General features: G+C 40.4%; 1 protein-coding gene across 1 annotated transcript in view; it reads right to left on the bottom strand.

The window, feature by feature from the left end:
• Nucleotides 1-20234, bottom strand: part of LOC130910986 (probable methyltransferase-like protein 24) — a 44888-nt gene extending 24654 nt beyond the window's left edge. Inside the window, exon 1 of the mRNA XM_057828677.1 lies at nucleotides 19812-20234. Coding sequence (XP_057684660.1) covers nucleotides 19812-20234 — 423 coding nt within the window. The remainder of the gene's footprint in view (nucleotides 1-19811) is intronic.
• Between the last annotated feature and the right edge of the window lie 5090 nt (nucleotides 20235-25324).

Raw genomic sequence — 25324 nt, 5'->3', positions numbered from 1 at the left:
AAAAATAAATAAATACACTGCTGGCCAAAAGTATTGGCAGCCCTGCAATTCTGTCAGATAATGCTTAATTTCTCCCAGAAAATGATTGCAATTACAAATGCTTTGGTAGTAATATCTTCATTTATTTTGCTTGCAATTAGAAATAAATTTTGCTTGCAATTAAAAAAAAAAAAAAAATTAGAATGACAAAAGTATTGGCACCCTCAGCCTAATACTTGGTAGCACAACCTTTAGACAAAATAACTGCGAACAACTGCTTCTGGTATCCATCATGAGGTTCTTCCATTGCCTTGCTGGAATTTTAGACCATTCTTCTTTGGCCAACTGCTCCAGGTCTCTGAGATTTGAAGGGTACCTTCTCTAAACTGCCATTTTCTGATCTCCCCACATGTGTTGTATGGGATTCAGGTCTGGACTCATTGCTGGCCACTTAAGAAGTCTCCAGTGCTTTCTCTCAAACCATTTTCTAGTGCTTCTTGAAGTGTGTTTTGGGTCATTGTCCTGCTGGAATAACCATGACCTCTGAGGGAGACCAAGCTTTCTCACACTGGGCCCTAAATTATGTTGCAAAATTTGATGGTAGTCTTCAGACTTCATAATGCCATTCACACAGTCAAGCAGTCCAGTGCCAGAGGTAGCAAAGCAACCCCAAAACATCAGGGAACTTCCGCCATGTTTGACAGTGGGGACCGTGTTCTTTTCTTTGAAGGCCTCCTTTTTTTTCCTCTATGTTGATGTCTTTTCCCAAAAAGCTCTACTTTTGTCTCATCTGACCAGAGAACATTCTTCCTCAACGTTTTAGGCTTTCACAGGTACAGTAAATTTTGGCAAACTCCAACCTAGCTTTTTTATGTCTCTGGGTCAGAAACGGGGTCTTCCTGGGTATCCTACCATAGAGTCCCTTTTCATTCAGACGCTGACGGATAGTACTGGTTGACACTGTTGTACCCTCGGACTGCAGGTCAGCTTGAACTTGTTTGGATGTTAGTCGAGGTTCTTTATCCACCATCCGCACAATCTTTCGTTGAAATCTCTTGTCAATTTTCCTTTTCCGTCCACATCTAGGGAGGTTAGCCACAGTGCCGTGGGCTTTACACTTATTGATGACAATGCGCACGGTAGACACAGGGGCATTCAGGTGTTTGGAGATGGATTTGTAGCCTTGAGATTGACCATGCTTCCTCACAATTTTGCTTCTCAAGTCCTCAGGCAGTTCTTTGGTCTTCTTTCGTTTCTCCATGCTCAATGTGTTACACACAAGGACACAGGACAAAGGTTGAGTCACCTTTAATCCATTTTAACTGGATGGAAGTGTGATTTAGTTATTGCCACCACCTGTTATGTGCCACAGGTAACTAACATGCTGTTAATCACACAAATTAGAGAAGCATCACATGAATTTTCAAAGGGTGCCAATACTTTTGTCCGGCCCATTTTTGGAGTTTTGGGCAAAATGATCATGATTTTTCTTTGGTTTTGTTTCCATTCTCATATGTGTTTTTTCATTGCAAGCAAAATAAATGAAGATATTACTACCAAAGCATTTGTAATTGGAATCATTTTCTGGAATAAATTGAGCATTATCTGACAGAATTGCAGGGGTGCCAATAACTGGGATAGGATCCAGCACCCCCGCAACCCTGGCGAGGATATGTGTCTCGGAAAATGAATGAATACTAGAGAAATTAAAAAAGAACATTTGCTTTTATTTGACAACAATGATCAACAATTTGACCAAATGTCTGAGTCGTAACCAGCAATTGAATAAAAATCAGTTGCTTTTTGTATATTTTCTGCACTGAAAATTTGAAATAATGTCCTGGTTTTAAAAAAGGGTTGGAAATTTTTAAAAAAAAAAGTCATTGATTAATCGAGGCATTGATTGAACTACACGACAAATTTATTCTTATTTGAAAAATCATTCACTGCTGTTCTAAAACCAATCTTTGAAAAAAAGGTTTTTCAAACCAACTGGCCTGAGGAAAACAACCAATCATAGGCAGAAAGTGACCTAAGATACATCAATCATTTGTCGTTGCTATGCGTTGACAATGTTATCTCTAGTTTCTAGAGCTTTGCTGAAACTATGGCTAATTATTCACTTGTGAAAAGTCTTAAAAAGACCCATTCTTTGTTTGCTAAGAACTAGCAAACAGATGCAGAGCAAAGGGTAACATTTCTGTTAGGGAAGTATGTTTCTCATATCATTTCAATTTCTTATTGATTGGAAGGGTGACCTGAAAAAACGGGAACTTTTTAGAAATCCAATAAAACCAAGAGCGATGGAAAAAAATATTATCTACAAAATAACTGAAATCTTCAAACATGGCCATTTAAAGGAATCCACGGATAGAAAAACTTAGCTCTTAAAAGATAAACGTTATTTTGATGTTTTCATTTTTATACAGTTAGTAAAGTTAGTTTAACTAGTGGGTCGCCATTTTGTTGACGTCGCAGGGCGGTACACTGCCGGACACAGTATCACTCTCTGACTACATAAACATGTCATCCTTTCTGCCCTTCCAATTTGAACCCGACCGGAATATTAATGAGTAGGACATTCCAATGATATTTCACAAAACGAGCAGCAAAAGCAAAATTAACAGGAAACACGGGATGAGACGAGTAGCATTCATGTGTCAAGTTTGTGAATGACAGCACTCTCCTGCTCTAGTGAAGGAGCAGGACAGTGAGGTGAAAAAATGTTTGCAGATCTTCACGGCAAACTATTGTCAGAGCCAACTTATTCCAATGTTATTATGGGGATAGTTAGCATCCAGAGCTGTCGTGTGCTTTACATATCATTTGGGTATAAAGTGAAACACAGCAGTTTGCAAATTATTTTTGCATTGTTGCATACTAAAACAGTGATGCAGTTAAATTGAATAATCATAACTTGTACTAACAATTATCTTTTAAGAACTACTGTAATTTTCGGACTATAAGCCACTACTTTTTTCCTTCATTTTGAATCCTGCGGCTTATCGTCCACTGTGGCTTATTTATCGATTTATTTGGGCATAGACTTCATAGTAAAGTCTATGATTTGGGTTAAGAGGTAACACCTTATTTGACAGCGGCATCATAACACCTTCATAATTATGACATAACACGATCATAGGCATTACTGAATGCTTATGACGGATGTGATTAAGTGTCATCCGGCAAATTATGCCACTAACTCCATTTATGTCCAGCTCGGATCTTTTTGCATCCATTCAAAGGTGAGACAATTTGCCGGATAAGACCAAATGACATCTGTTATAAGCATTCATTAATGCTCATGACAGTGTCATGTCATAATTATGATTGTCTAATTACAGTCTTATGGTGCCACTCTCAATGAAAGTGTTACCAAATACCATAACTAGCAATTAATGAAACAACTGGAACAGTAACTGAAGAAATAATTAGCACAAAACATGAATTTTGATAGCTATTTACCTCTGTAGCGCATGTAATGCACGCTAGGAAGCATGTTGGACAACAACAGTGTTGACCGCAGGTGGCAGTAGAGGTTGACTGTCTCTCCCTAAGGAGCAGTGATGGCCTAATAAAGCTTCTTGAAGCAATGTAGCTTTGCAGCCAATTGGTTCAAAGCTTCATTGTGGTTCATTTGGTCTTATGACAGTCGTATGATGCCGCTGTCAAATAAAGCTTTACCGGTTAACATCTTTTGGTGTAAATATCCCATAATACAGCGAGAACAGCTGCAGCTTATAGTCCAGTGCGGCTTATCAATGAACAAATGCCGTTTTCGTGTCACATTTGTTAGGTGGCGGCTTATAATCAGGTGCACCTTATAGTGCGAAAATAACATTTAATATAATAACATAAAAAACATGTCTTACTATTCGTGGTTCCCTTCAAATAAGTTCAAATAAACAAGAAAGCACAATGCTTAAAAGTATGAGAGGCAAACACATGCAAAAAGTATTTTAAGGCAATGAAAATGTAATAAAAAGCTCAATAAAAACACAAATAGTAAGTACTCACCGCTTTTAACCGATGCGCATGTGTTGGACATCTCGCCGCGTAGAAGGAATTGCAGTAAGCCGGTAGTAATTGTCGAGTGACAGTGACAATCTACGTCATCACCCCGAGTGTTCATAAAACAGGTCGCCCTCCGTTGGTCAAACCATGTACTAAATATTATAGATTTTTAAATCAATGGCAATATTGTATCATAGACTTCATAATGTATTGATGGGGCGTGGGGCTGATAAATAGGGGGCCTGCATTGTTGGTGAGGTTGTCAAATCTGACCGAGTGGAATCACAGACAAAAAGCTTTTTCTGTTGAAAATTCTTGTGTATAAATGCATAAATCCCTGAATTCTCTATATAAATATGGATGTAAAACAGTCTCGATTCTTGGTTATGAGCAAAATAACGTGCAGTTAGAATTTATTTTACGTAAATGTGTCGAAGTACGATGCTAGTCTGTCAGTCAATGATGCGGCCGCAATATATAAACAGGGCTTTTCCGGTGAAAATTCTTGTGAATAAATGCTTAAATCCCTGAATTCTTTATAGAAGAAATAAATAAAAAAAACGTGCAGTTAGCATTTATTTTACGTAACTGTCGAAGAATGACGCTAGTCTCTTAGCTTTTTCTTGTGATAAGGGGGCTGCCACAATGGCTTTTTCCGTTGAAAACTCTTGTTGAATAATTGCTTAAATGCCTGAATTCTTTATTGATATAGATGTAAAACAGTGTTGATTCTTTGTTAAAAGCAGAAAAAAACGTGCAGGTAGATTTATTTTACGTAAATATTGCGAAGTATGAGGCTAGTCTGTAAGGAAATTAGCAGCCATCATATGTAAACAAAGACCTTTTTCCATTGAAAATACTATGGAATAAATGCTTAAATCCCTGAATTTTTTAATAGATATGGATGTAAAAGAGTCTCGATTTTGGCATTAAAAAAAAACAAAAAGAAAAACAAAAAAACGGGCAGTTTGCATTTAATTTATGTAAATATGTCGAAGAATGATGCTAGTCCGTAGCGGTTAATTTCTCCCGTTGATTTTTTTCACAACATTTCAAAATGCATGCATGGTACGAAAAATACTGGACTGTCTCAGAAAATTAGAATACACAATATTCTAATTTTCTGAGACAGTCCTGTATATTGTTCTATGTAAAGGACGTCAGCCAAGGTCGGCCCCCCACATTTTTACCACGCCAAATCTGGTCCCCTTTGCAAAAAGTTTGGACACCCCTGCTTTAAATGGTGGATTAATGTACAGGACTGTCTCAGAAAATTAGAATATTGTGTATTCTAATTTTCTGAGACAGTCCAGTATATCAAATAACCTTGAATCCTCGAACAAATCACTCCTGAGACAAACCTTCTTGTTTGTATGCGGTACAGCTTTCGTACTTTTTCAATCCTAAATCAGCCGTTGGATTACTGCATGTGTTGACTCTATGACCGACTGCGAATAACTGAACCGGACTGTAGGGCGGCCGCCAACTTAAAGGCGTTGCACAGTGAAACTGGAATCTGAACCGTCAATCATTATGAAGTCTATGATTGTATGTGTTTCTAACAACTTATTTTAGTAAAAGAGAACAATTGTGGCTTATTAGAGCCTACAAGTCTTTAAGTCTGAGGTTCCCTTTAAGGCACAATGATAAATTTTTCATTTAAAGCAGAAATGTGAAGTAATTTCATAACATGCCAAATAGGGTCACATTTAAAGTAATTAAACATTGTCCAACAAATAAAGTATGAAAAAATAATTTATATGTTGTATATTTGACAAAATAATCGCGTTTCCGAAGTTCGAGCCTGAAAGGGGACGAACCTGGGAGTGATACGTCACACCGAGAACAGCGATGGCAGCGCTCCATACATACGGTCGCCATACAAAGCCCTCCAAACAATGACTCAAACAGCTATATAAGCGATAGATCGAGCACAAGGGAGGAGAGCCAAGTTTTTGAAGAGTTGGAGGAAGAAGAGGAGGTTGGAATTTTACGTTGGACCTAACATGTATTAGCCAGACGCTAATCAGGATGCAAACAACGTGCCTAGACTACCTGACATAGAATGGAGACAAGACCCATCGAGATTACAAGATTGGTCAAATATAGGCTGTTATTATTTTCATGATTTGAAGATGCAGGCACATAACTTCATGTTCATTTTGGCAGAACCAGCAGCTCTCAAGCATATAAAATAATAATATAAAAATGTTGGGGGGAAAGAAGGAGATGAGTCGTTGATGGCTTTCTCCACTTTATTGTGGCAACAATAAGAAAACAAAATAATAGCGGACTGCCGCCACATTCGACCGCGAAGTTTTGCTTCTCTCTCATCTCTGCCTCACCTCGTACTACCAGCTACTACTACTTCCAGTCCCAGCGTCTCTTAAACGGATCATTCATAGTGTCTTGTTATGAGCTTTTTGTTGACAAAGGTATCGAACACACCACGTGCTGACAACTTTGTTTCTTTATTAACACATGGAGCTAACAGGACAAACACAGCTTGGGGCTCTCGGCAGGAAGTGGCGTCTAATGGCGTGAGGAAATGTTCCGAGACTACATTTCCCATGATTCACTGCGTGACTTGAGCCGCTCGCTGATTCGCTGCGAGATTGACTCGATGCCAACACGCTAGTTGTCACCTGTCAGCGGCTCTCGTAAAACACAAAGTAGAAGGCTATCAAGCGATCACCGTGAAAGAAACGCCGAACTGTACAAATGCAATGCAATGCTTGACGCATGAAGGTGGAAATACATAATAAAAATACAAATAAATGTGCACAAACTCACTGGCGGTGTGTGTCTCTTACGGCAACGTGACCGTGAATTACCGCGACGCCGACCCGCTTATATGCACATCCACACCCCTTTCCCGATTGACAGTGGATTAACCCTTTCGGACAAGATCGTAGATGTCGCACAATTTAAACACGCTTAACCTAGCGAACACAACAACAACTATGATCGGGGAATGCCACGAGTTGGCTTTCGGCTAACGTCGCTAGCTTCTACTGTACATTCCACAACAGTTGGCAGCTCTGCTTTGACAAGGTCATCAGTCATCTATCCAAAAATCACACTTACTTTTTGGCAAATCCTTGATCATAAGCAGACCGGTTAAGGAAGCAAGCATCTTCAAAGTGTTTGTAGCAGAGACCACTACTCGATGATGGCGTGAAATTCATTTGCTTCGTGAGAACAAAAGATGTCCATTTACGTGCCCTACTATCCTTTGGCCACTCAAACAACTTTTCGTTAGAGTGAGAATAAAACATTGCCACAACGTAGTGGCATCTTACGAGAAACAATGCAAAAACAATACTGTTCTATGGCGGACTTCCCTCGCACTTCTAGGTGTGACGTCATTTCCGAAGATTGCCGAAGAAAAGCATTTTCATTGTCCAGGGCGTTGCTATGGGTTAAACAAAGAATCTGGAAGGGTTGCGTTAAAAAAAATAACGAAAATATGCTCATAATTGTTTAGCCATTGATATTATTCAAAAACATGGTTGGTCAACCTTACTTCACATTTCCGCTTTAAAAATGACGTCATTTAAACAGCGTCCGCCTGCATGAATGCATTCTTAAAATCTGCTATTGAAAAAAACCGATAATTTTACGTATTAGTAGAAATGAGCAAATGGCAGCTCATTTGTGACCTTGATCATTTCAGGATGAAATTAACAGTATCCCAGCTCGAATGTGAATCAATAAAGAATCTAAACGGCAAATTTCAAGAATGCATTTGTCGAGGAAGATGCCATTTAAAGGAAATAAAATTAAAAAATGAAAATTCCATCATTATTTCTTTAGTGGCATCTTTTAAGGTTTCAATTACTATAAATAAAATATTTTTCCTTCTCCACTCTTGGTTTTATTGAGGTGTTTAAAAAGTACCCTTTTTTTTTGGGTCACCCTGTACAAACATAAACTCACAAACTAAGGCTGCAACAACTAATCAATTAAAATAGATTCCTAAATGAGTTGCCAACTAATGTGAAAATTGATTTTTACCGGCAGGTGTCAGCAGACCCGTGTGGGTCCTTATTTGTGCGCGCGCCAGTGATTAGCGAGAGAGTTCACTGCTACATTCAGGTTGGGTTGCTGAATCAATACAGTAATATTATGAACTGTTAGACAAGTTAACAAGTTAGATTGTTTTTTGTGTTGTTACATCCAGTTTGCCTCCACCAGAGTTGAGTAAATGCAGCCAATTTTATTGTTTGTATTCTTTATTGATGAGACGTTACTACTTAGCACAGAGCGCTAAGCCAGTTAGCGATTATCAGAGGTGGGTTCAGTGACCAAAAATTTTATTCCAAGTACGAGTAACATTACATAGTCATCCAAAAAATTTACTGAAGTACAACAAAAAAGTATTTGGTGAAAAGAATACTCAAGTAATGAGTAACATTATTAGTAACTGCTTATGATATTTTTAGTTTATTTAGTTTTTTTTCTCTAAGTAAGTGAACTGTTATTATCATACTTTGAAGAATAAAATCAAATTTATTTCTAGAGCTCTTTACAAAAACCTCAAAGTGCTTTACAACAAAGCAGATTATAAAGACTATAAACTATTATGTAACCCCCTTAAAGAGCATACGACACGAGAAAAAAAGTCTTAAATGGCATTATTATGTGAATTAGAATCATATTTTGAGACGATTCGACTATATACAACAATTTAGCAAAGCACAGATGACGAGAAATTAGCCTTTTAATCTGCCAGTTAGCCACACCTACCATTATAGGGCTTTAGCGTCCCCAACAGGTGGATGACGTCAGCGGTAGACTGGGCTCATCGATTTTACTATTCAGCCCATTGAGGGGGAATTATTCAGAACGAGGAAAACGCGACGAAGAAAGCCGCCAAATGTCATTGTTTCAGTCTCTCTACTCCAATATTTTTACAGGATATTCTTTTTATCCAAGTATTTTTCCCCAATAGCAATATAAATGGCTTGAGAAGGACCAGTCAGCCCGTCGAGGGAGAACTATTCACAACGAGGAAAACGCGACGAAGAGAGCAGCAAAATGTCATTGTTTCTGTCTCTTTACTTCAATATTTTTACAGGATATTCTTTTTATCCAAGTATTTTTCCCCAATAGCTATATAAATGGCTTGAGAAGGACCAGTCAGCCCGTCGAGGGGGAACTATTCACAATGAGGAAAACGCGACGAAGAGAGCGGCAAAATGTCATTGTTTCTGTCTCTTTACTTCAATATTTTTACAGGATATTCTTTTTATCCAAGTATTTTCCCCAATTGCTAAATAAATGGCATGGTCATGACAAATAACAGTCTTGTGCTGAATGGAATATGAAATAATAAAAATGCATTTATTCAGGACGACATGGCAAAATTACTCCATAATGGTCAAAACTGTCGACTTCACCTTTACTGTCGCACCTCCCGAACTATATTTTATGACACCTAAATCGGACATATGTCATTTCCCTTCCCTGGCTTCGGAGAATGTAAACAAACCAGAAGGCGTGACAGCTAGCCGACATGCTAACCCGAACCGAGTGATGTTTCAAAGTCTTCAAAGCGGAAAATCACACATAACTATCCTGGATTATTTGACATGACGACCCGGTTGTCTATTGTCGTCGCGGATCGGCAAACCGCCCGGCGAAGAGCAATTTACAGTTTGTTCCCCGGAGGAGGGTGGCTGGAGTTGTTGTGCAGCTAACGGGCTGCTGCTAATGACCATTAGGACAGCTTTTTACATGCCTATCAATGATCAAACGTAAGTAGTCCTTCATTTAAAGGAAGTTTGTAGTGTTTACTTTGTAATCGCTGTATTCGTATTTGACATAATACAAAACAAGATGTTTACTCACTTCCTCGTAAGTCCAATGGTCCCACAGTAAATATCCACGGTGAATGGGAACCTTTTGAAACTCCAAAAAGGCGCATACGCCTCTCCCTCATACAGAATGATTTTTCTGCAGCCGTTTGGCTGGCGTGATGCGAAAAATAAACGTATTAATCCGCAAAATCAGCTGAATCATTCGTCCCCATACACAACAGTACGCTGTATAGTGAAGAGGACGTCTTCTACCGTACACGTCACAGCGCCCTCCTCCTCAATGCAAGACCGAAGCCGGAAGTCACTCATTTTCCTGGCGCGGGATTCAAAAAACTAAATAAATATAGCGATCGCTTCCACACACATCCAAGCGGTCCATATCATTCAGGAGCATAAAATACCGCGTGTATTATGAAATAAACATGCTTTTTCGTGTCACAGGCACTTTAAGCCATAGAAATACAAAAAAAAAAACAGAAATTAAACATCATTCGTCCAAAAGTATGTGTGCCCTCTAGTGGAGAAAATAATATGAAACTAAAAGAATCATATCTCCGGTTTTCCATGGTTAGTCGGTGCCAAATAAAAACTGGGAGAGAGGTTAAAATCCGCGGTTTCAAGTTATGTTGATGACGGCGCTCAATGTCAAATATTTAATTTTTACGGTGCTTTAAAGACGCCGCCTGATAGAACAGGCCAGTGTGATCATAGAACAGCGTCTGATTGGTGTTAGTCCCACCATTGCAGTCTCTGGCATTAAAAAAAAAAAAAAAAAAACATCTAATATTTAGAATAAAGAGGCAAAATGCAACAACTAGAAAGGCCCAAAGTAGTGGGGTAAGAGTAGCGCTTCTTCTTCAAAAATCTATGGCTTAGTAAAACTAATCTTAGAAGTACATTTTTCTCCAAAAGTTACTCAAGTAAATGTAACGGAGTAAATCTAACACGTTACTACTAGGAGTGTGCAATCTTAGTCACCCCACGATTTGATTTGATTACGATTCAGAGTGCTACAATTCAATTATTGAACGATGATCACGGCTATCACCATTATCGATGCATCATACATTACTATAAAGTAGCCAAACAAATTTATGTCCATCATTTATTTAAAATATCCTAATGATTCAACAAGAACGATTGAAACATGCCCAGACAACAAAAAGCTGTTTTTTTTTTTAAAACAAGAAAGTGCAAAAACATGAACCATTATAAAGGCAGTATTTATTTCTCAACATGCCCATACAACACACAGCTGACCTTGAGATACTCTTTTTCACAAGAAGTTGTTAAAACTTTAGCTGTTTCAAAGGCAGACTTTCTCCCAACAATAAAATAAAATGTACACTAGTGGAATGAATTCCACATTTTCTGGAAACAAACAAAGAGTCTTTAGAAATAAGACTTCTTTTAACAAATATACTTTCTTTTCAAAGATTTCTGTACTGTTTCAAATGTTTGTAGTGTTACCACTGTACTTAATCCTGGTTTTAAACGTTCTGCATCTGGAGTAACGTATGTACACCAGCAAACAACGCGCAACTTCACATGGAAATACATGTTAGCAAATTCGTTAATTAGCCTAGCACTCAGCGCTAACTAGTAACATCTCAAAAACAACAACAATAAACGCTAAACAGTACAAGAGGGTTTGTGTACTCACCTCTGATAGATGGACCACTGCTGGACAACCGAAAGACGAGGAGCAACAAACTCTCTCTTCCGCTCCCGCTCTAAAAAATAACGTGCGCACAGAAGCGCGACCGCTGGGTCCCTGCATGTCTCATACACAAATTTATTTTCCAGTCTTTTGAAAAGGAGTAAATCTCTCGCTCAGTAACCGGCAGCATCCGTCATAACGTTGTCAGGCATGAAAATGGGTCAGGGGTTAAAAAGGTGAGAACGGTGTGGAGGACATATGTTCCGGCGTTTTGCCAAAATGTCTACATCGGCGAAGCGTCCTACTGTATATGAGGCACATTTGACACCCAAAGTACTACCGTGTGCTCTCAACTTGTTTTGTTTAGATGCATACAGGCAGAACATACTAAAAAATGCCTTAAAGGGCAACTGAAGAGCTTTTCAGATTTCGCTCTTAAGTGTTTTACTCAGTTGAATTGTATTAAATGCGTCATTCGCTCTCTCAAAAAGTCACATAAAAAAAAAATAATAATAATTGGCCGCGTAGTTTTTGAGTTATGGCCATAGCAACACCATAGCAACGAGGGACGCGCCGTCCTGCCGACCCCTACCTCATGACGTAACTTCCAGGAAGCCTCGCCACCACTCTGAACGCGGAAATATAGCACCACGCTATCCTCGCCATATATTGCATACATTTTCTGGGTTTTACTCGCGGGATTCGTCATGCCATCTCGATGTGTAGCGATGAATTACTCACAGGAAGATTCGAGACTCTCGGAGTGGTCCCAAAAAAACTTCTCCTGCAAAGGTTTGGACCGTTTTTGTTAGCATGCTTACAGGTCCCCAATCGGCTCATTGTTTTCATCATTTCAGCCACGACAGCTTTGAAAACCTACAACAACGCAACCTTGGTTTTGCAAAGACGTAAGTAGAACATTAATGGCTTTTTTTTAAATAAGAGGGGGACTCCTACTGCCTGTTTGTTGAAGTGCGACATTTTTTTTTTTTTTTTTTTTTTGCTGTTGGCCTGTCATAAGTAGATAGGTTGGCTGACGTCGTCTACTCGTGTGATTTTATTACTATATCAATAGGTGTTATGTAAATTCAAATGTCCCCAGCACCAAATAGGTCCTTGGCTCGTTTTTTATACTTTAACATCAAGGTCTGCCTATTTGAAGAGGCAACAATAGCATCAAATAGATGCTGCTATGACAGGGGCATTATTATTTGATCACCAATAAATTATTATTAAATTAAAATTAGGATTCATCCAACATTTTCATGCTGCTGTGATTTTTTTTTTCTCCAGGAAGCCAAACATAAAAAATTAACACGATGAAAAAAGCGTTGCAAGTCAGTTGCCACCCAGTTTCCCAAAATCAAGAGAGAGTGGGTCGAGTCATATGATGACCCAAGTGATGCGGTGTCCAGCGATGACGACTGAAGAGATCCTATGAGGCCTGCCAGATGCTGAATTTCTTCCGTCTGCGACATCAGATGACGATGATTTAGGAGAAATAAATGTAGCAAATTTTGATGACATGAAATCATAAACTAGTCATATATACAGTACACATTTTTTAAAAGAAAAATCAAGTTACCTTCATATTTTAATGATAATGCATTATCTTTGTATAGAGAACACTTCATGCTACAGAAAAGAGTAAATACATATACATAAATCTGGTATTTATTATTGTGGCCTATTAAATATTTTTTCAGAATGTAATATAATTACAATATATTATATACCAATAGAATACATTAAACAGTCAACAAAATGTGTCAATGTTGTTAACAATTTATGGTTTTATTTTTTTTAATGTAATTCATGCCCCTGTCAGTGCTTCAGCCTCCTCAAGTTTGGCTCTCACGTCTGGGATCTCCTGATGACACAGGCATACTCTTGGAAGGGTAATTACTTGACGGTTTACAGCAACACCTGGAAAATAAAATGGTTTTATCATTTATTTTGAAATATCAATAACATATCATTCATTTAGCCACATTTGGGCTAGCTATATCATATTTAGATCGGTAGGAGTTGTCCCATTACCTAATATCCCGTTTTAGCTATGTGTAGAGCATTCATTTAGCCACATTTGGGCTAGCTTTATCATATTTAGATCGGTAGGAGCTGTCCCATTACCTAATATCCGGTTTTAGCTATGTCTAGAGCATTCATTTAGCCACATTTGGGCTAGCTTTATCATATTTAGATCGGTAGGAGCTGTCCCATTACCTAATATCCAGTTTTAGCTATGTGTAGAGCATTCATTTAGCCACATTTGGGCTAGCTTTATCATATTTAGATCGGTAGGAGCTGTCCCATTACCTAATATCCAGTTTTAGCTATGTGTAGAGCATGGAAAAAATATACAACCATGTAATCGCATTCTGATAAAAAAAATCACGATGCTGGACTTACCACTCACTCTCCCGTTCGTGAAGTGTCGAGCTTTCAATTGGCGTCATGATGCCATCTGCTGTGTCAAGTAAATCGCCGTCATCTGACGCCTCAGGTTCAAACATGTAGGGATTAATTGTAGTTCATCTTTCCTGGGAGCCTTTGCCATCGGTAGCGTCACGGAAGAGCGATCCTGAATGGTTACCTTTGGTGGAAATATCACTGACATCGTTGTTGCTGCTATACTAGCTGTGGGTAGTCTTCTGTTGCCTACGTCACACTTCCGGGTTTGCGAAGGGACCATTAACGGAGTGCAAAAAAACTAAAAAAAAAAACGCAAATTACCCTTACAATTACGTGTTGATAATGTCATGGTTGTTTTGATGAACTTGTCCCAAGTTTATATTCATAAAATTACACCAAAATCCGGAAAGGTCTTCAGTTGCCCTTTAAGACTTAAATGTAGTTATATCAAATAGGGACGGTTTAAATACGCTACGTGACTAATGTGGTCAACTGCTTTAAAGCTACCACAAAATAAACACAATGGTTAAAAGTATGGGAGGGTAATACATGCAAAAAGTATTTTTGAGGGAATGAAAAGGTCATAAAAAACTCAGTAAAAACAAAAATAGTGAGTACTCGCAGTTTTTAACTGATGTGCGCATGCGTGCGAATGTTTGCGCAAGCACGCTGCGCATTGTGTACAGCGATATTAGAAAGAAGCTTGCGTTTCTTCTTTTATATTACCGTTAAATACACAAGCTTGACGCTAACTTAATGGGAGCTATTTTTTTCACTGGAGATTTGGCTAGCTCTGGCAGTGTTCGACACAAGTTGCAACAAACGGCAGTAACTTTGTTATACAGCAAAATATGAAAAGGATTGAAACCGTTACTCACCAAATACAATATGCTGGCAAATGCATTCATCTGAAAAAAATATTGGGAGTGAGACCTCTCCTCGTCCAGCGAACGTGAATTTGTGCTTAGGGCAAGATCATCTGTCGCCATTAGCAATCTTTGACGCTATCCTTTTTTCCACTTCAAGCTTGTTTCTCACTTAGCAGTTGTGAGACTTAAAACCTCGACGAAGTTGCTCTTCCAGCTAAGCCTAGGCTAACATTCGTCTTTGTAAGTTTTTAATGAGTTTGTATTGTGAATTTGAAAGGAAAATGTGTTTGGTTTTTTTTGGTGAACTTTTTCATGGTGCTAATCAGTTGAAGCTACTCACACATGGAAAAATACTATTGTACAACGTTTTAAATGTATTCATTTTGTATATTTCAGTTACCACGATTTGAGAGCTCAATTAATTGAAGAAAAGTACGCCTTGTGTTTTGTTTTTGGGTTCGCTGGAATAGCGTCACTGACAGACCCGGCTACAGAAGGAAATTACAGGGGGGGCATTACATTTTTTTGGGGGGGGCACACTTCTTCAACGTAAATTTAGCCTGAACAGAGGCGCTTTTACCCGTTATATTTTCTGATGATGGTGTCAGTCAGTGAAACTGCAGGAGGTGGCAGCGCTATCCCTTCACGGCCGCGTCTTTGTCATGGCTTGAGTTTGTCTTTAATTTATTGAAAAAAACACGGATGTCCATTCCAATTTGAATTAGCAACGGAGGAGCCGCTCAATCGCCATTTCTGTAACCGAAGCAATCCCTATCCAATCGCAGTACCCAATGGCCAGCTACTCGGCCCGCCCCCCTTATCTGTGATTGGCTAGAAATTGCCTTCATTCGCTGCTCAGATTGGTTGAATTGAATGACGACAGATCAAGATATGATGAATAGTGCAGTGTTTTCCAGCCTTTTCTGAGTCACGGGAAGTTTTTACATTGGAAAAAATCTACTTTCTGTACAGTATATTTAATTATAAAACAATTTCTCAGTATTTATACTTACTCAGTGTGAAACTTGAGCCTGTTAAGATGAACACAAAGCCAAAAACCTGGCAGGAATCTTCTTAAACATCTCTCAGTCTCTCTGTTTTTATTTATATTTTTTTTCGCAGTTAGGCTTGAAAAACTCAGAATAATCAGACAGGGGGACTTGAGCAATGTCTTTAAGCACATCAGGCTGACAATGGCTTTGCAGGCAGGAAGTATTAACGTCTCTACCACAGTTTGGGACTTTTTGGATTTAGCAACAAAGTAACTGGATTTCAGGGCTTTCTTATTTACCTTTGTAGTTTTTCTTAAAAAAGTTGCCCATTTCTCTGTGTATTCACGAAGGCAAACAAAATAGTCCATTGACTTGTTCTGAAGCGACTGGCGTTCATTTGGAGATGACGTTTAAGCTTGTATGGCGGCATGGCGCAAGACAGCTGCTCGTGTCGCGTTCAAGAACTGCTCGGATTTCTAGCCATCACCCACCTTGCTGTCCTCGATAATGTGTTGGAATAAAACACAGAGGGAGGATTGACGGTCGTCACATATGGATAAAATGGAAAGGACACTTTTGTGTATATCGACACTTGACGAGTCAAATGATAAACAGTAGACGTGCTGGGGTCCACATTGTTGCGTAAGCAAGGTGGCTGATGGCTAGAAATCCGAGCAGTTCTTGAATGCAACACTAGCAATGCCTCGCTCATCTGCACACAACCGAGAACTTTTTGCCTACTCCTTCCTTCCTACTGCAACTTTGCCCGACGATGTTAAATAAAAAAAAAGTGACATTGGATAATTTCTCGCGGCACACCAGACGATCTCTCACGGCGGCAGCACAATTGGTTGAAAAACACTGGAATAGAGGGTTCGTCCTCTCCGTGTGTGCGCGTTTTTTTACACAGTACAGTCTATTCGAGCTAGGGCGGGCACAGCAGTCTTTCAGGGGGGACCCGGCCCCCTAATGCCTGCCCATGCCGCCGGGTCTGGTCACTGACACACAAAGCAACAAACAGGGGAAGGGGTGAGGGCTGCCACGCCACTTTTGGCTGCATTTTTGACACGTGAAAAATAATAGCGAATCATGTACTACGGTGTGACAGATAATTTTAGTGGTTTTGATTAAAAAAAATTTTTTTTTTTTTTTTTTTTTTTTTTAAACCTGTCCTGTTCAGCTGTTTGACACAGAGAATGGAAGTCTAAGTGCCCGGGTTGTCTGAACAGTTTTAATGTTTCACATTGAGAATCTGATATACTCCCATTGTGATCATTCAAAATACCTTCTTATTATGACAAAGCAGCGAACAGGAAGGGATTATGGGGGGACAGAAGAAAAGCAACACAAGAGAAGAAAGAAAAGAAACACATACAAAAACAACAACAAGAAATACATAGAACATCTAGACTAATTATTAATATGCTGGTGCCATCGTCAGCGAGATGTATTTCCGGTTTACACCATGTGGGGGCCTATTGGCCAGTGAAAGAGGGGGACAGGGGTGGGGGTGTCTATAAGCTAAGTGATTGAAAGAGGTAGACTGGTAGAGTGTACACAAATCAGTTCTGTGATCTAGAACCCAGTAATCATTTAAATCTCTTATGAATGTAAGCCCGTTGGCGATCAACCCTACGCCGCCCCATCGCCAATTCCGGCACCAAGACCCCCAACCCGAGCATGCACTACCGCATCCCGCAGCACGCGAGCCCCACCGGACGCGCGACAGCCACGCAGATGGGCGGAGAAGCCGCGCGGAAGCCAACCCAGGGCCACGGCCCCCACCCAGCCAGCCCGGGGAAGGAGGGTGGGCGGGGGGTCAAGCGCAGCCCATCCCTCCTCCCGCAGCCCAGCAAAGGAGCCATCGCCCCCCCCGGGATCCAGGCACCCATCAACCGGCCTTCAGGGATGGCAGGAGGGGACGCACCACCAACCCCACGTCTATCCCCACCCCCGCCCGCCCACCCGGGCCACGAGCCACAGCCGCAGCCCCCCAACCGGCACGGCACGCCACGGGAACCCCAGCGGCCCACTAAGCCCAAGGCAGGGCAGGGCCCCCCGCCGGTGCAGGCAACACCCCGCTGATACACCGGCGCCCAGCCAGCGACCCGCGACGGAGCGCAGGGCGGATGCCCAGTCAGAGAAAAGGGGAAGGCGGAGGCAGGAGAACGCCGAGGAACCGCCACGGGGCGATGCAAGATCGGAGCCCCGACCCCCCCACCCCACTCCCGCGGCCGACAGCCCAGGCAGAGGGGAGGCCACACCCCAGGAGCCACACCATGAGGAAAAAGTGTGGGACCCACCTACCACCCTATTACTGTGGCTGCCAGGTTCCCGGCTGGCAGCCATCACCCAGCACCGTGATGGGATTGTGAGGGGAGGGTAGTGCAATGTATGCATTAAAATAGGAGAGCTTGGCTTGGGGCAGTGGGACCGCAGCATGGATTTCTGCCCAGCCGCCCGACCCACCGCCCTTTGCCGGCGCTCTCCTGTGGAGTATGATGTGTGTGGTGCATTTAAAAAAGGTGCAGGGATGGCGGGGCCTGTTGTGAGGGGGCAACCGTGATAATTTTAGTGGTTTTGAAACCGCAACGTTTTCATACCATGGTAAACCGTGACACCGGAAACCGGCACATGCCTACTCCCGACCCCCCCCCCCCCCCCTTAAAAAGTTTCTCCTCGGATCTACACGATTCACTTAGGTCACCTTTTTTTGACTTCAAAACGGCGAATTTCGCCGAAAGGTGAGAGATTTTCATGCCTTCGTTGTTTATGCGTCTGTTAAAGGTGTCCAGGCTGCAGACGTGTCTTGAATTTCATTCCGCTACGAGTGGCTGACAAAGTAATTAGGAAAAAAATCATCGTTTTTGAACATTTATTAATCGTAATCGAATTGTCACGTGTCAAATCGTGATGCATCTAATAATCGATTTTTACTACCCACCTCTAGCGATTTTGCTCATCAGTGTCTGAAGTGTCTGTTTGTGTTTTGGAGAATCATCTGAGCACTTGAGTTATTGTTAGATAGTAAAATTGTCTCATTTCTTTATACAAAGAAACCACACACATAAACCCAGTCATATAACAGCTCTCAACATAAACTCCCATTCAAACTGTAAATTGTCATACAAGAGAGTGTGCTTTGAAATTGGATTTGGATTGTATTTATCAACAACTGTTGGATAAAGAAAGCTGATTCATTATCTGGATAGATGTAGTGAGACTTTACTAAATTTGGGTCACTAAAAAAGAAAAATGAGGTCAAAAGTGTCAATTGGCTCTAGTTTTTGACAGACAGTATCTTGCTGAAATGTTAAAATTAGGGCTGTCAAAATTATCGCGTTAACGGGCGTTAATTAATTTTTTAAATTAATCACGTTAAAATATTTGATGCAATTAACGCAGATGTCCCGCTCAGACAAATTTAAATGACAGTACAGTGAAACGCTCACTTGTGTTTTATGGAGTTTTGCTGCCCTCTGCTGGTGCTTGGGTGCGACTGATTTTATAGGCTTCAGCACCCATTACATTGTGTAAGTAATTATTGACATCAACAATGGCGGGCTACTAGTTTATTTTTTGATTGAAAATTTTACAAATTTTATTAAAACGAAAACATTAAGAGGGGTTTTAATATAAAATTTCTATAACTTGTACTAACATTTTTCTTTTAAGAACTACAAGACCCTCTATCCATGGATTGCTTTAACAGAATGTTAATAATGTTAATGCCATCTTGTTGATTTATTGTTATAATAAACAAATACAGTCTTTATGTACCGTATGTTGAATGTATATATCCATCTTGTGTCTTATCTTTCCATTCCAACAATTTACAGAAAAATATGGCATATTTTATAGATGGTTTGAATTGCGATTAATTTCGATTAATTAATTTTTAAGCTGTAATTAACTCGATTAAAAATTTTAATCGTTTGACAGCCCTAGTTAAAATCTAAGCAATTTAGGCGAAATGTATATAAAGTGAAGCCATTTTTTCCTTTCATTGTAAATATTATAGAAACACATGATCACATTTCATCTTAGTGCCCCGACATACCTTGGACCAGTTGATCTCATTCTCGTCCTCGTATCCGCGCGGTCCTTCCACCTCCTGCGGAACCGGCATCAAGCTCGCGGCTCTTTCAAGGCGCTCCCTCGCAGAGCCTCTCTCCGGTTCAATACTCATGACAGACAAAGCCACGGCGGCCTCGGGCTCCTTGTTGATGGTTTTTGCAGATCCGGGCGTCCGCCGCAAAAACACAACAAGCAGCAGCAGCGGCGGCAGGAGAAGGAGCGCCACTTCCCGGCACCGCCACCGCCACATGGCTCTCCTGTTGGCATCCTCGCCGCTTGTGCTCTGCTCCAAAGGGCAGCGAGAGGGGAGTCCCAGCTGGGACCTCCCCCACTCTCGTTTCTTCCCCTCCCCCAGCTCATCCCACAACCCCCCCGGGTACAAAAAACGTATGATGACGAGGCACATTCCTAACCCATTTAGGGCCTTTTTTTCCTCCTTACACTAACTCTCAGTGACGTCATATTCCTCTGATCCACTGACCCCATTGTTTTCCAAATAGACTATCTAGTATGTTGTTACATCACAACTACAAAAACAGGATGACTTTTGATCTATGTTTTAAAAATAAATATTGTCTATGTTGTGCAAAATCTGATCTATTAGTAATGCTATGCGAATTAGAAAGGATTCCTAAGTTGTCTTGTTTCTTAGCAACTCAGGAGTCGCAGACAGGCATGAATATAAAAATAAATTAAAAAAATGGAGTAAGGACTGCTTCTGGACTAATATTTGTTTTAGTTACACTTTTTTGTGGGAATATCAGAAAAAACTGCCACGAGTTACGATTAAAAATTAATACTGTGCAGACTGTGGATGCCATCACCTAGCAACAGCAGAAATGATTTTTTTCACAACATTAACCCTTTATAGTGCACTCATTAAACTTTTGACGGCGCTGGAGAATGATGCTGCCAACCCTCCCAATCAAAATGGATTTGACGTCAACCACCGTCAATGGCATTGAGACATGAGCATTTTACACTGCTGGCCAAAAGTAGTGACACCCCTGAAATTCTGTCATATAATGCTCAATTTCTCCCAGAAAATGATTGCAATTACAAATGCTTTGGTACTAATTTCATCATTTATTTTGCTTGCAGTGGAAAAAAGACAAAAGAGAATGGGAAAAAAAATTAAATCATAATTATTTTACACAGGACTCCAAAAATGGGCCGGACAAAAGAATTGGCACCCTTTGAAAAATCATGTGATGCTCCTTTGTGTAATTAACAGCACCTGTTACTTAACTACGGCACATAACAGGTGGTGGCAATAACTAAATCACACTTGCAGCCAGTTAAAATGGATTAAAGTTGACTCAACCTCCTTGTGTGTACAGTGGGGCAAATAAGTATTTAGTCAACCACTAATTGTGCAAGTTCTCCCAATTGAAAATATTAGCGAGGCCTGTAATTGTCAAGAAAAGCGCAATACAAGTATAAAAAAAAATTTTTTTAAAAACCATGGGTAAACCTCAACCATGAGAGACAGAATGTGGAAAAAAAAAAACAGAAAGTCACATTGTTTGATTTTGAAAAATTTTCAAATCATGGTGGAAAATAAGTATTTGGTCAATACCAAAAGCTCATCTCAATACTTTGTTATGCACCCTTTGTTGGCAATAACAGAGGCCAAACGTTTTCTGTAACTCTTCAAAAGCTTTTCACACACTGTTGCTGGTATTCTGGCCCATTCCTCCATGCAGATCTTCTCTAGAGCAGTGATGTTTTGGGGCTGTCGTTGGGCAACACGGACTTTCAACTCCCTCCACAGATTTTCTATGGGGTTGCGATCTGGACACTGGCTAGGCCACTCCTGGACCTTGAAATGCTTCTTTCGAATCCACTCCTTTGTTGCCCTGGCTGTGTGTTTGGGATCATTGTCATGCTGAAAAACCCAGCCACGTCTCATCTTCAATGCCCTTACTGATGGAAGGAGATTTTCACTCAAAATCTCTCGATACATGGCCCCATTCATTATTTCCTTTACACAGATCAGTTGTCCTGGTCTCTTTGCAGAAAAACAGCCCCAAAGCATGATGTTTCCACCCCCATGCTTCACAGTGGGTATGATGTTCTTCGGATGCAATTCAGTATTCTTTCACCTCCAAACACCTCCAAAAAGTTCTATTTTGGTTTCATCTGACCATGACACATTCTACCAGCCTACTTCTGGATCATCCAAATGCTCTTTAGCGAACCGCAGACGGGCCTGGATGTGTACTTTCTTCAGCAGGGGGACACGTCTGGCAGTGCAGGATTAGATTCCCTGGCGGCGCATTGTGTTACTTATAGTAACCTTTGTTACTGTGGTCCCAGCTCTCTGTAGGTCATTCACTAGGCCCCCCCATGTGGTTCTGGGAGTTTTGCTCACCGTTCTTGTTATCATTTTGACGCTACGGGGTGAGATCTTGCATGGAGCCCCAGATCGAGGGAGATTATCAGTTGTCTTGTATGTCTTCCATTTTCCTCGTTAGACCTCGTTAGAAGAAGTTAGACCTCTTTGACAGCCAGAAATCTTGCTTGTTTGTAGGTGACCAAATACTTATTTTCCACTCTAATTTGGAAATAAATTCTTTAAAAATCAAACAATGTGATTTTCTGTTGTTTTTTTTTCACACATTCTGTCTCTCATAGTTGAGGTTTACCCATGTTGACAATTACAGGCCTCTCTAATCTTTTCAAGTAGGAAAACTTGCACAATTGGTGGTTGACTAAATGCTTATTTGCCCCACTGTACCACATTGATTATGGAAGGAAAAAAAGACCAAAGAACTGTCTGAGGACTTGAGAAGCAAAATTGGGAGGAAGCATGGGCAATCTCAAGGCTACAATTCCATCTCCAAAGACCTGAATGTTCCTGTGTCTACCGTGCGCACTGTCATCAATAAGTGTAAAGCCCATGGCACTGTGGCTAACCTCCCTAGATGTGGATGGAAAGGAAAAGTTGACTACAGATTTCAACAAAGGATTGTACGGATGGTGGATGAAGAACCTTGACCAACATCCAAGCAAGTTCAAGCTGTCCTGCAGTCCGAGGGTACAACAGTGTCAACCCGTAGTATCCGTCGGCGTCTGAATGAAAAGGAGCTCTATGGTAGGATACCGAGGAAGACCCCACTTCTGACCCAGAGACATACAAAAGCCAGGTTTGAGTTTTCCATAACATACCCGAGAAAGCCCAAAACGTTTTGGAAGAATGTTCTCTGGTCAGATGAGACAAAAGTAGAGCATTTTGGGAAAAGGCATCAACATAGAGTGTACAGGGGGAAAAAAACGAGGCCTTCAAAGAAAAGAACACAGTCCCCGCAGTCAAACACTGAGGTTCCCTGATATTTTGGGGTTGCTTTGCTGCCTCTGGCACTGGACTGTTTGACCGTGTGCATGGCATAATTATGTCTGGAGACTACCAACTAATTTTGCAGCATAATGTAGGGCCTAGAGTGAGGAAAGCTGGGTCTCCCTCAGAGATCATGGGTCTTCCAGCAGGACAATGACATGGGAAAATGGCAGTTTGGAGAAGGCACCATTCAAAACTCAGAGACCAGGAGCAGTTGGCCAAAGAAGAATGGTCTAAAATTCCAGCAGAGCATTGTTAGAAACTCATTGATTGATACCGGAAGTTGTTCGCAGTTATTATGTCTAAAGGTTGTGCTACCAAGTATTAGGCTGAGGGTGCCAATACTTTTGTCTGGCCCATTTCGTTTTGAGTTTTGTGTAAAATGATAATGATTTTTATTTTATTTTTTTCATTCAAGCAAAGCAAATCAAGCAAAATAAATGAAGATATTACTACCAAAGCATTTGTAATTGCAATCCTTTTCTGGGAGAAATTGAGCATGATCTGACAGAATTGCAGGGGTGCCAATACTTTTGGCCAGCAGTGTAGTTATTATGAATTCACAAGAATTTTGCACGGAAACAGCCCTTTGTTTACATACGGCGGCCGCTAATTTGCCTACTGACTGGGTCATAGCTCGCAATATTTGCGTAAAATAAATGCGAACTGCACGTTTTCTTGCTTTTAACCAAGAATCAAGTCGGTTGTACATTCATATCTATGAAAAATTCAGGAATTTAAGCATTTATTCACAAGAATTTTGCACGGAAACAGCTCTTTGTTTACATATAGCGGCTGCTAATATGCTTACTGACTAACATCGTAGTCCGCAATATTTACCTAAAATAAATGCTAACTACACATTTTTTTGCTTCTGACCAAGAATCGAGACTGTTTTACATCCATATCTATTAAGATTTAGGATTTAAGCAGTTATTCACAAGAATTTTGCACGCAAAAAGCTCTTTGTTGCATATTTACGTAAACTTAACGCTAACTGCACTTTTTTTCTTTCTTTTGCATTCAATCAAGAATCTAGACTGTTTTACATTCATATCTATAAAGAATTCAGGGATTTAAGCATTTATTCACAAGAATTTTCAACGGAAAGAGCTCTTTGCTTACATATGGTGGCCGCTAATTTGCTTACTGACAAGCATCATAGTTCGCAATATTTACATAAAATAAATGCTAACTGCACGTTGTTTTTGCTTTTAACCAAGAATCGAGACCGTTTTACGTCCATATCTATAAATAATTCAGAGATTTAAGCATTTATTCACAAGAATTTTGCACGGAAACAGCTGTTTGTTTACATATGGAGGCCGCTAATTTACTTACTGACTAGCATCATAGTTCACAATATTTACGTAAAATAAATGCTCCGTGCATGTTTTTTTGTGTGTTTTAGCTGCTTGAATACGGAGAATAGAAATCTTGAGCGTCCTTATTGTCTGAACAGTTTTGATGTGGGCGTTTGATATACTCCCATTGTGATAGTTCATTATGTTTTATTTATTTATTAACTCGCCCATGCCATAACTGGACCTTACCAAGGCCAAATCAGGACTCTTCCTATGGTTAAAATAGGAATGTCACATGTAACATAGTACACTCAATCTCATTAATGAGATTTTTTTATTTTTCATTTTAAGTGGGCCAAATTAATTTTGTTAGAAGTAAACTAATTGGTAAATTTCTGCTGTAATTCCATTCTTTTAATAAGCCATGTAATTGCTATGAACCAAGGTGTTGAACAGGCATGATACTGGTGTGTCCACAGTGTACACATCTGATGTTGCTCACAGTGGTCCGCAGTGTGATCAGGGAGCTTGTGTGTCTGCTCAGACACATGAAAAACATTGTTTGACACCCCTGCTTTAAATGGATGCAGCTGTTGAGAAGAGTTCGGCTCCTTTTGGTCACTCAATGCGTTTTTCTGTAACTAAAAGTAAAGTTTATCTTTTGCTTTGACTCCTATGCGGTGGGAATGCCACAGCCTCTATTTAGTCATCCTGTTGATAAAGTGTATACACAACATGCGGCCAATCAACTCGCCGACTGTCGAATCACTGGAGCAATGAATCCTAAACAACTCTGATTTCCTCCCCCCCAAACAGTCATCCATTCCTCTCACGCTCCTATCCTCCCCCCCT

This window comes from Corythoichthys intestinalis, chromosome 22 (assembly GCF_030265065.1).
Source record: "Corythoichthys intestinalis isolate RoL2023-P3 chromosome 22, ASM3026506v1, whole genome shotgun sequence".
NCBI lineage: Eukaryota > Metazoa > Chordata > Actinopteri > Syngnathiformes > Syngnathidae > Corythoichthys > Corythoichthys intestinalis.
The sequence above is the reverse complement of the archived record's forward strand: the minus strand, read 5'-3'. Positions and strand labels throughout refer to the sequence as shown.